The sequence below is a fragment of the Helicoverpa zea genome, chromosome 7 (genome assembly GCF_022581195.2).
Source record: "Helicoverpa zea isolate HzStark_Cry1AcR chromosome 7, ilHelZeax1.1, whole genome shotgun sequence".
NCBI lineage: Eukaryota > Metazoa > Arthropoda > Insecta > Lepidoptera > Noctuidae > Helicoverpa > Helicoverpa zea.
Window position 1 is genome coordinate 2092383 of NC_061458.1, and position 13342 is coordinate 2105724.

The following is a 13342-nucleotide window of genomic DNA, read 5'->3' on the forward strand; positions in this document are numbered from 1 at the left end:
GTCCAATAAAATCTTCATTTCCGTGGATTTTTTATACTTCAACTTTAGAACAAGAAAAAATAGTGTTTACTAAAGTTTTTGATAAGATATGTATTCTTCCTTAATATCTAGTAGATAGCTTAAAAAACTAACGAGATATACAAGACTAAAATTTTCATGCCACGGCGGTGAAACATGCATGCACGGCAATGAAACATGCGTCCATGGCAATGAAAACTATTCCTGCAGCCATCGTTTTGACATATCTTTCTCTTTCTTTTCTTAAATACTCCTCTAGTAAAACAACCTAAGTGAACCTGAACCTGAAGTGGTGTGTGTAAGTTTATCATTTAGTGAGGTGAACGTGGAAATATCTTTTTGTAGTTGACTATATAGTACAAATTGTTTTTTTTTCTTAATGATGCCGTGGCGATGAAAACATAAGTCACGGTAATGAAACATGCGGCCACGGCAATGAAACGAAATTGTTTTACAAGGCATGGCAATGAAAATTTTTTCATTGCTGTGTATTTTTTTTTCATTTCCATAGCAAATTTTGACCACGGAAACCACGGAAATGAGAGCACGGCAATGAATATCAAGGCAAAAACATCAAAAAACTAAAAATCTGTTAATAATTCACAGTAATTAACACGTCACAAATAAACATAAGATAGATGGCATTGTACCGAATGATCAATTAAGAGGACAAACTTATTCAAACAGAAGTAAGACCTATCCACGGCGATGATAGAAAAAATGTCCAGTGATAAAAAAATTGCATACTTGCATTTATGGCGCGAAAACGCAGGCACGTGCACACGTCATTCCACGTCGAACACTTGATGTCCACTAATATGCAACATTTAGCGCACAGCGGGAGGGACGCAAACCGTTAGAAAAAGGAATATTCTTAAATATGTTTAGGACATGGCGATGAATGGTGGTTCTGGGACAAACTATTTTTTATTTACCATTTGTTGTATTGTTTAAATATTTCAACAAATGTAGTCCGTAATAATACTTTAACTATTCACGAATCAAATAAAAGTAGGTTTTAATATAAATAACTAATACATTTTTATCAATAAGGTCTAGTACACATCAAGGTGACGTGTGGACAAACACGGCAATGAAAGATTTTGAGGTTTATTTTTTTTTTTTTGGAGAACCAATTAATCCTATTAACAAAATATTTAGTGCTACACATAGATTACTATTTCACCTACTTAGAAAAAAATATTAGAATATTATAACAATGATTTTTAGTACCGATTTCATCGATGCCACGCAATTTTTGGTCCCGGGAAATTCACCCTGATATTGAATCCCTTTGAGATTTGCATTTAAGTCGCCTATTGTTCATAATCTTTATTTGTAATGCACATCCTAGGTACCTTCTTAACGTGTTCTTCTGCCATCTTTATGTGAGTTCAAATGAAACTATAAACTAATTTAATTTATTAAAAACTAGCTAATATTCAGAACTTTTTAACCAACTTCCCAAAAAGGAGGAGGTTCTCAATTCGTCGGGATCATTTTTTTGCAAAATTATTTTTTGTTTGATAATTTCGGGTATTCGAAAACAGTTAACAATTTTCTATGTATTTTGTAAAGCATGGAGTAGATGTTAAGAGACGGCCACCCTAGCATGATCAGACAACTTAATCTAGCAGCTTTATCAATAGATACGCAGATGTTAGAAACTCCTCGATAAACGTAGACACAATATAAATTTTACGACCGGCAAATACTTTCTCGCTGTTTTTTATTTGTTTTAATAAATTTGTTTAGCCGGTAACAGCTTAAAATAGGTCATCAACAGATGATAATGAGAGTTCTGTGAGTGAGATCACCGGACGCACATTCTCCTATTTTATATTAGTTAAATTGACGGCACGCGGTTGCCACTTGGACGGACTGACGTATGTAGGGATGGGACATTTTAGATGCGGATATTCGGATACGTGAGTGCAGTTTTGCGGATATTTTTTTCTTAATATTTATTTTTTTGTCTTTCAATGCAGGAACACCTGTACCTTACAATATTTCGTTTCCATATCATTAGACAATTATTTATCATTGGACAGTGAAATAAAAGCAATCGATAGGTACTTAAACTTATTTTTCTTATTGTTAATTACTTTGACATACAAAACCTGTAGAAAAGTACACTCAAGAAATAAGATAATAATATTTTCTATAAGTAAATCATCTGCGATCAATGCTTAATAAATAATATAGAAACCGTTTATGAAATTGCTACCAATTAATTATGCAAGTACTTAGTCAGGTTAGTAAAAATAAAAAAGAAGAATACCTACTTTAATGAAGGCAATAATGAAAAGAGTAATTAGTTACAATACATATTATAACATATCCGCCGATATCCTCGCTTGCCCAACCCTACGGAGCTAGTTGTACAATCAATCGCTGCAGTACCCGCGACCCGAGCGGCCGCATCGCTCGTCCCCCGCGTATCCTCAAACCACGTCATGTACCGAACTATATACGAACACACAACACTATAACAAAAAAAAAAACAACACCAAAAGTGACTCAAAGTGACAAAAAAAAAGTTCAGTGACAAACCAAAAACGGTAAGTCCCATCACTACGACAAAACTTTTAATTATTAAAAACTTATTTCTGCTAACGATGTTATTTTATCAATAACACTAAACAGACATGATGACCTTTCGAAACTTGACTGCTGATACGTTTAATGGCCAAACAATCGATAGGGAACCACGAAAATAACTTCACGAAAATAAAACCGCCTTTTTAGTTAGCGTTTAATGGTATGCGTTGGTATCAATGGGAATTTGGATTTTTGATAACTCGGGAGTACTATTTGGATGGAGTCCAAATGTAAAAATACAATGCCTAACCGTTGCAAGTCTGCCTGGGAATTGGGTTCGAGCTAATTCATCCATCCGGGGCTGACTGGCCGTCACAACTAGATGAACTAACGCCGTCCGCCGAGATGATTCGACCTGACAGTTTAGAACTTACACCCGCCAAAATACATTTGTTAGTCACTAGTTTCGTTTGTGACATTCCTACCTCGTTTCTACCTATGTTTACAGCCGCTTACAAGCTATAATAAATAGAAATAAAACGCGGAAAACTGAAAACAAAAACATAACTTCAACTGTTTTCCCCAAATAGGTACACAGGTAAACAAATGAATTGAGTAAGTTACAACTTATAAACGACTGCCAAACCTATTCCATTTTCAAAATAAGGAATGACTTTTTATAAGAAAAAAAAAACCAGCCAGCACCTAATATGTAAAACTTTTTTGATTGTTAAAAATCTGACAGTAGCCACGAAAAAGGTTTCATTCTTAAGTCTTTATAGACATACAATGGGAATAATTTCTAGCGTCATAGAAAATCATAACCCAACGATTGGATGCTGTAACTACGTTCAGTTCGCAAGCAACTACACAGCCGATTGGTCCAAGATCACGCCAGTACTATCATTCCCAGTAATATATGGGTTGATCGCTGCCAAACCTCGGACTTATTATCTTATACGAGTCGCCGGTACGCATTGAATTGTTTTGCCAAACAGCTGGTTCAGTTAGGAGTCTATCTATAACTGAATACAGAACTATATAGTTGATGATAACTCTCTCAATATTCTGATCGTAAAGTTTGTTGTTTCTAATATAGTTTTACATCTGTGTTATGAAGTAACTCTTGGTAGCTGTTAATGTTTTGTCGAGTTTTTTCTATTATAAATGTCTTCAGAATTCTCGACTTATATTTTTCAATAGCTGATTTCCCGCGGTTACACCCGCTTCCCAAGGGGACTATGTAACCTATGTTATTCGGGAAGAGTGTAGCGTTCCAACAGTGACAGATTTTTTCAAATCGATTCAATAGTTTTGGAGTCTTTAGGGTACAAAAAAAGAACCTGTTTATTATATTAATTTTGCATTTGACATATATTTTGTAAGTTTCTCACAAGCACACTCAAAAACTACTGAAGGAGGACTAGCGAAGTCGTGGAAGAGTTTTATGATAAACAGTTCAATAAAGATGGTTTAAAATAAATCATTCTAAGAACATTAAAATGATTAAGTAGTAGCGTATTGCATTTTAAAGTTATGTCCATAAACGTTAACTTATATAAATAACGTGTGTATTCAGAAATATCGAGCTATATCACGTTAATAGCTTAGATTTTATGTTACTCTGAAAGTAAGTACTATAACATAGACAATAGACCGTTTACAATCATGCATACAAAATATTGATAAGAGCAAACAATAAACCGCGTTGATAAAATACTTTTACTGACACGAGCTGAAACTTTAATATTTGTACAAAATATGACTTTAATCAAAATCAAAATCAAAATCAAAACTCATTTATTCAAACTTGGCTGCAAAACAGCACTTTTCGAACGTCAGAAAAAAATTACATAAGACAGCCCCCAAAACGCCCGCCCTTCACCACTTCCTATGTGTTTTTGCTGGGAAGAAGAAGTGATGTTACGACTTTATGAAACTACGTACATAGATGGTCCCCGCGGCTCCTGCCGTATTCCGATAGAACTACTTTTCGCACCTGCATTACTGTGACTGTCACTGTGTTCAGATCACTTAGACATAAGAACATGCTCATGCTACCTACTTCCCGTATGACATTACATTCAAATAGTCCATATGTAATGGCAATAAAAATATATAATAAATTACCAAATGCTATAAAAAACGAACCAAAGTATAATGTATATGTAAATAAAATTAAGGAAATCCTAACTAAAAAGGCATACTATACAATTCAAGAATACATGAACGACAAAATAAATATTAGTCATACATAAACAATATACACACTACAATACACTAAAATAGCTAATATCTAAATAATTTCCTAATATATATTTATACAAATATAAAGAAATATAATATATAATTTTAATTGTAAATTAACTATTCCTATTATACCTAATGTTTAAAACTACCGCCATAATAATTTAGAATTAGTTTTAAGTATTTTAAATGTACTGGCATTAAATGCCAAATGTTGCTGTGCCCTAACAGGGTCCACAAATGTACGTAGCTGTAAGCTTTTGTAACACCATGTGAAACTTGTGGAACGCAATAAATGATATGAATATGAATATGAATATGTGTTCAGTAATTTTGGCGTAAAAACGTGTCAAAATGAGTTACTTACCTCTTACATTTGTAATACATATTAAAAAATTTTAAAATTTTGGTTTTCCATATTTATTTTCTTTTGAAAGAGTTAAAATAGGACCTACTATCAAAAATAGATGTTATATTGCCTTATACAACCAAGCTAGATATAAAACCCAAAAACTACAATACTGAACTGCTCCTAATACTTACGAAAAATCAAAGCGAATTCTAACAATGCAGCAGTCGAATTCGATGACACATTTTTATCAAGAAATCAGCTACAAAATTATTTTGTCAATCATAACTTTAGCTAGCAACGCAAAATATTTAACACTCATAATGTAATGCCACACAGAAGCTAACTCTGCTTCATTAATTATAAAGCGTTTAAATAAATAACATCTTCGTCATTAGCTAATTGATAATTTAGTATTTTTTTATAACAAGTCCTGAAAAATTTTGATATTCAAGTTTATCTGACAGTAACTATGTATATTTTAAGGAAATGGTTTGCAAATAACCTACTAACCTAATTAAATATGATACATAGTTTGCATAACAGGTCATGTACTCCAACTACATAAAAATCGGTCGGGCGGTATCATCAGGTAGCATATAATTTCAGTAGTGTACTGTTTATCTGATCTCCTCAACCTTTAGCCCGTATGGGTGGCCCTAGAAACTTTGTCCTAGTCCTCACCCCAACAATCTATATATATGTTATGGACCAAATGATTAATTCGGGCATTATAAATTATGCCCGAGCATTATGAATAATGTCTAGCTTTATCGGGCCAAGTGATTAATAACTATCTTAACTTCATTATTTATCACATTGCACGGGCATTATTATATTGCTACATGACAGTTGGGCAATTTGATAATAAAGCTATATATTACGCGGTGCGAGGGCGGGGAGGAAAGTATGCATGGCGTGACACGCTTTGACCAATCAGAGACAGCCATTCTTAATTTTATTTTATGTTATATTTTTAATATGACTTTCCTTAACATTAATATGCAAAAAATAGTGGATTTTTAAGGCAGAAGTCCTTATGAGGAGGCGCCCGGGTGTCAACACTGTGCGGACAGCCCCGAGGACACGGTGGACCACACAGTCCAGGAGTACCCTGCGTGGGAAGAGCACCGCCGGGTCCTAGTCGAGGCTTTAGGCGGCGGCGACCTCTCGTGTCCGGCCCTGGTTCAGGCCATGGTCCGGGGCGAGAGGGAATGGGATGCCGTCGCCTCCTTCTGCGAAGCAGTCATCGCTCAGCTCGAGAAGGAGGCGGCGGAACGTCAGAGAGTTCGCACCTCTCATCCCGGCCGCCGCGCTGGACCAGGTAGACCACGGGCGCCGGGTGTCGCGAGATGACTCCCGGCCACCGTAGGCGTGGGTCTGTGGGCGGTGAGTTTGGGTGGCTCGCTCATGTCTATTTTTAGGCAACAGACCCGTGTCGGTGGCGCGCGTTGTTCCACGCGCTCCTCAAAGAGATGTCAGCAACCCCAGCGGGGTCCATCAGGGCCAAGGTCTGCCGGGGCTGAGGGATTGTTCGAAAGACCGCGGCCCTGGTACATAAAAGGCCTACGACAGAACACGACGGTTTTTAGTCAGTAAGAGTCTGACACCCTCACCGCTGCTAACCCACAGCGGGAGGGTGATGAAAAAAGGCAGAAGTCCTTCATAATTAATCCAAATCATGAGGCTGATTATTTAAGTGGTTTAATATTTAGTTTATTTTAAGTCAATAACAATAAAAAATTGAAATTAAATATGTTTGTATTACTTTGCCCAAAAGGTCACGGGCAATATGTATAGTGCCCGGTCAATTTGGTTATTTGAATAATTATTATCAAATTGCGCTCTCATATTGGGCATTTTTCATAATGACCGGGCATTATGTATACTGCCCAATTTATCACTTGGTCCATAACATATATATGGCGTCCACGGCCGATTTCGGCCACGGCGGCTGTTCTCATTTAAGGAGATCAGCCAGCTGCGCAGGACATATTATAGTGCACGAGCATTTGCCCAGACACAGGTGCACTCCCTACTCCTTCACTCTCATAGCCCGATGGGACGGTAATCCGACACGACCGGAGAGAGATCAGGCGCAGGACCGACATTTACGTGCTCTCCGATGCACGGGTGTATCAATCACCAGCTTCCAGGCTCCGGGCTGCTTTGTGAAAGTCTTCTAAAACCCACAAAGCGATTTCGGCCCGACTCGGGAATCGAACCCGAGACCTCGTGCTCAGCAGCCGCACTTGCGACAGCTAGACCAACGAGGCAGAACAATCTATACTAATATTATAAAGCTGAAGAGTTTGTTTGTTTGTTTGTTTGAACGCGCTAATCTCAGGAACTACTGGTCCGATTTGAAAATTTCTTTCAGTGTTAGATAGCCCATTTATCGAGGAAGGCTATAGGCTACTTTTTATCCCGGTACAGGAAGTAGTTCCCACGGGATGCGGGTGAAACCGCTGGCAGAAGCTAGTAGAAAATATAAAGACAAATTCAAAATCGAAGATGACGTTAACTACAACAAAGTAAGAAATATCGTGAAGTTTTCTAGAATCAACAAACAGGTGCAAAACTTACAGCATACAACTTCTAGGTATACTAGCAACAGTTTACAGACATGGCAATTGCGAATCTGTCCACAAACCGTAACACTTGCATCAAAGAATTAATGGTCCAGCAAAAATAACAGGCCGTTGCCTTGTGCACTTCGAGCATTTAAACAACTGGACACGGTATGTCTTGCGAAGGCACTGGCAGACTTACAGAGTCGAGCTCGTGTACATGTGTAAGTCTTTATGCTAGTGAGTTTGTCGTGTGCGTAAGATATGATAGAAAAAGTGTGAGTGAGCTATCACTATTTGTTGCATTGCCTCACTCCCGGCACCACGGGCTTTTCACACGATTTCTTCTGCTGTTTTTCCGTATGACATCGCTGAATTCGTACGAACCGACCGCCCAATTTGACAACGATTGTTGACAACTTTCAGTACTAGAGATAGAAGGGACAGGCTTTATCGTGCAAAAAGTGCTCTTGGCGGCTCCAGTTGGCTAAATGCTCTAAGCTTATGAACGCCTGTGCATGGAATTCTGAACTCACGGGATATAGTAGGCAAATGTTTGTACAGAAATAGTACCTACGTCTTTATGTTACGTCGTCTCACGATGGGTAGGAAATTACGTTGATTCGGATGCAGGTACTATTTTTGTGTACGTTTGTGGTAGGTTAAGAATAGATTTTGGTACTTCTTCCGCTCGGTGCTTGATAAGAGGTAGAAGCATGTTGGGTGCCATTATCTGTTCTATAAGCGCTACTAACTCGTATGTTTGTATGTATACTATAGTGTTATGCAAACTAATCTACATATTGATATATGTTTGTATTATGAAGTGAATTTCTGCCTCTAAATCTACGACTAGACTGGCTTTTGTCACCAATCGCGAATGGTTATATTTCAACCCGCTGCGCTAAGTCTTTCCGTCGGAACGCAAGTTATACCACGTGAAATGGCTGGTTATAAAAAAAAAAAAACAGCTACAAATTGGAAATCAGCAAGAATTAACTATGATCCACAAAGTTGGCAGTGGTCGATCAAGGCTCACAAACCTATATTCAAGACTTCTTTATGGCCAGTAACAAATTAGAAATGTTAATTAAACGTGCCCTTGACATTAAAATATTTATAGAAATTATAAGCCTTAAACAACTGAAGTAAGTACAAATATTTCAAGTACGTGTTCTATAATATGAACTCAATTGGTGTTGGCTTTTATTCTAATTCCGCATCAAGAATTCAATGTTTTATTAGATAGACGATTACCTAAAGATAACTAATACTTGAAAGAATCAATATCAGCTAAGAATTTAAAATAACCTTCGTGAGAACTAGAAAGACAATAGAATAGAAGGAATGTAGGTAAAACAAAAAACGCCATAACTGTCTAATAAAAATAAATGGCTGGGAAAATATATCTTGTCTACTCTATAAACATAATATTAACGGCGTCTAGACCGATTGGCAGTCATACTGTTCACTGAAAACATCAGACAACTGCACAGAACATTAATATAGTGCACAAACATTTGCGCACTAGAGCATTCTCTATTCCTTCACTCTCACAGCCCGATGGGATGGCAATCCGACACCGGAGAGAGATCAGGCGCAGGACCGACATTTACCTGACCATTCTCATATCTTACAAGGCTATCATACTGCGATGGTTACCAATTTTCAACACCTCCAAGTTGAATTTAGATATTTTCAGAAATTAAGATTAGCCTATTGAGCAGTAGACTGGGATATAACCCACATGTTGATGAAATCACTAGCCTAAGCTGTTATTTTGATGATGATATGAATGATTCTATTGATTTTGAGTTGACAAACCCTGCACATCTTGCTTCCTGAGCAAACACAACTAGAACAAAAACGTGCAGTCTACAAAAATGTAGCATTTCTGCGAAGTACATTGGACCGAGGTATAATAATAAAGTTGTCGCAAGGCCGACTTGCATTATGTCTGTCGCTGACCGTCCAAGTGCGTGGGACGCAGTCTGGTCGGTAACGAGCATAAACTAGATGCATGCTGAAACTTTATACTGATGTGTGATACCACAGATTGGTAAACTAGGTGAATCCAGCGGTTGCATCCGTAGCTACTTCATGGCCTTAGAAGCAGGTAGCCAAGTAGCGATAACTTCTGTAAGGTCCTATGCCATTGCCATAAACACTTGAAAAGGGAAACAAAACATCCTAAATAAATAAAGTTTGGTTCGTAATTGAAGGCTTAATAGGTACCTACTTGATTTTAAAAAATGTGTTTGCTATTTCGCAAATTTTGGTATGGTCAACAATAATTTATTATGTGCGGTTTAAGGAGCCTCTTAGACTAGTTTTATTTAAACTACACTTGTCGCCAGTTTCAGGAAAGCATTAATATGGCAGTTGCTTATTAGTGGGAAAATCCTAAAAGCTTAGACTTCTAACCAGAAGTTAATCTCTCGAGGTTAAAACTTTGGGAAACTGACTTAGATCATCCTATTAAACTTTTAATTTAATACAATGACAGAAACAAGGACGAGCTCATCCAATTGACTCCTATCACTCGACGACAAATTATGACGAACAAATATTTTATATACGTAGTTTAATTTTTATCTAGTTCCCAGATGATCCATCAAATTAATTGGTGTTAAACAAAGGCAATAAATTTGAAGCGAACAATTATTATTATTGTAGTTGGTGATAATTTTAATTACTCTAAGAGTGAATTGCATACTTTTTTCATGTTACAATGTAACATATAGGAAATGTTGAAAAGACTTTTCTTACAAAAAATCTCATAAGGATGCGTATTCCATGGGACGCGGGCGAAAGTACTACGACTATTACCAGATAAAGAACGTAGAATCGAACCCAATTTATGAAAAGAAAAAAAGTCTTACTTAAAATATATAAAAATAAACTTCACTATCGAATTAAGGCATAGAATATTCTAGCCGTAACTCTAGGGTACCTAAACGATATAAATGGCGGCCTATTAACTACCATTAATCTTGAACCATTAGAAGTAACATATTGCTGGAAAACTACGCAGTCTTTGTTGGTTGTACCTACTTGAAAGAAAAGAACTCTTTTTTGTACATATTTTTTTGAACTGTCAGTCCTTACTCTTTTCTTACACACGTAATCTCATAGGTACATACGTACACAAATACATGCTCACAAACTTTCTGCATTTATAATATTGAGAAAAGTAGGATTTGTGAGCATTTCTTTTTTTACTGGAATCCGTTTCCAATCGGTGATAGTTCCTCTTTTTACAAAAAATACTGCGCACTTCTTTAGCAGACTTAACTCGTAAAAATGTAATGCTGAAGCCATATGAACTCATTGTCATCAAATCTTATTTATTAACGATCTAACATGGTAAAAACTACCGCATCACAACTATTGTACAGTTTGTAGTACCTATACAAGACAACATTGACGAATTCTCTGAAAAATTATCTGAATAAGAAGGGAGTGAGTGTCAGTATGACGAGTGACAGGGAGGAATGGAAGCGAAAGACATATTGCGTCGACCCCTAAAATTGGGAACAGTGCAGGAAGAAAAAGAAGTACAGTTGTTGCCAAGAAACTTAGCATGTGTGAAGTCAAACTCTTTCTCATCTGGGGTTAAATATCTCATGCGTTGTTCTGTGTTTTCCATCATTAAGCAGTAAGAGTAAGCTTTTGTCAGTATTCAAAACATACTAGCGTTGTAATATTCTATCTCAGATTAACACGTGTATATCAAGGCGTAACTCAGCCAAGACTTCACGTATGAATGCATGATTACTGTATCCTGCATCCGTCAAATCAAGATCCTGGCTACATCAGACAACTATTTTGAGTTGACCCCTCGACTCAAGGTACTCGTTGGAAGGTGCGGCTCAATTAAGGCTGGTTGATCTGTCGGATAATGGACGGGAAGTGTTACGTTGCCAGGTCAGGATACGGATGGCCTTCGCCTGATAGTTGTTATTATTTAAATTGGACAGTTTTATTATTGTATGTGGTTAGGAGTAAGGGGATAGGTAAATACTTTTGTAAATGGATAGCACAACTCTATGGCTTATTTCAAGAAATCATTCATCTGAAGTTTTGTTGCAATGAAACTTTGACTTGATTAACAAAATTCGTGTCAAAACATAGCCTTATTGAAGTGACCTAAGGAGTCCCGACAGTCCCTTATTCCTTCTATTCAACAGGGCATCTTCGATTCATCATTTTCATATCTTTGACAATCTTTACTTTTAACAGTTCACTAGCTTTGAGGCCGGCCCCAAACTAGTTAGGATACTCGGCCGGATGACAGCTATTTGTATCGCGACACATCTGAGGTTGGTACACATGTCCTTAAAATCTGGGAAGGCTGGATCGCCTATACAATCGTAACGTCAATGTACGACTTTTTAAGAAGAATAAGGCTAGCATTTCTTCGTAATTTTATTCACAACAATAGAGTTTCTCTTCATTTACCTGAAATATAATGGCATATGGACTACCAAAAGTTGAATGTATCCCCATTAAACATCATGAGCGTATACCTAGCGTATACCTAATAATTTTAGAGCCCCGTAAACTGCAGACTAACCTGTTGGTTAACAGTTGGCCTAATGGTTGATTGACTATTTATATTGAAGGTAACCGTGAATCTAATCAAATTTAAGTTGGAGCGACCAGGTCAGATACCTGATGGTTGTAATGTGCGCACTACCACTCATCTGTGATGGTATACTGATTTAGGAGCCTGACCAGGCTATCGACTAACTAAAACTTTGCAGTGTAGGCTTAATTCTTAGTTTGATCACATTGTTTTATCTTGTTAAGATTTAATTTTCGTATCTCTGTGTTCACAGATAACACACCACAATGGGCACCATGTTCCGCAGCGAGGAGATGGTGCTGTGCCAGCTGTTTGTGCAGCCGGAGGCCGCGTACGTCTCCATGTACGAGCTCGGAGAGGCGGGCATAGCACAGTTTAGAGATGTGAGTATTAAGAACTTAGATCCATACAAGACTGATACCCTGGTGCAAACTACAAGTAATATAAGTAACTAGCTTTCGCCCGCGGTTTCACCCGCGTCCCGTAGCCGGATGGTGACAAAAACTATCCTAAAACCTTCTCCCGGGTCTAAGTTACCTCCCCTCTACTTTTCAGCCAAACCCCGAAAGCGGGTTTCATTTTTATATACATATATAGATAGATAATAGTTTAGGGGCAACTTGTCAACTGCTGGAATTACAAGATACCCTGGTTTTAATGATAATGCGAGTGGAACAAACAGTTTGAAATGCAATATTATTTCCACACACATGTCTATAATAAGGATTAGCTACACTCTTGATGAAGGATACTTGACATTTATGAAAACCATGACGTTAAAAGCTTTTTGTTGTTGTTCGAACGCTCTAATGTTAACATGTTTCTAAACATACTGACTTAATGCAGGGCAACATCTATCTTCGAGTTTAAAAGAATAAAAGAAAATCGGAACAGTCATAATAAAGTGGTCTATCATTTCGCCAACTAGGTTAGGGTCGACTTCGAATCGAACTAGGGGCTGAATATCGACCAATTGACCATTTACCTAATGCTCGGTCAGGTTACTGAAGACAACTTACAACACCGCTG

General features: G+C 37.3%; 1 protein-coding gene across 1 annotated transcript in view; it reads left to right on the plus strand.

Moving 5' to 3' along the window:
• Nucleotides 1-2410: 2410 nt before the first annotated feature.
• The window catches only part of LOC124631702 (V-type proton ATPase 116 kDa subunit a 1-like), a 44290-nt gene continuing 33358 nt past the window's right edge, over nt 2411-13342 (plus strand). Inside the window, exons 1-2 of the mRNA XM_047166252.1 lie at nt 2411-2579; nt 12567-12696. Coding sequence (XP_047022208.1) covers nt 12580-12696 — 117 coding nt within the window. The 5' untranslated portion in view covers nt 2411-2579; nt 12567-12579. The remainder of the gene's footprint in view (nt 2580-12566; nt 12697-13342) is intronic.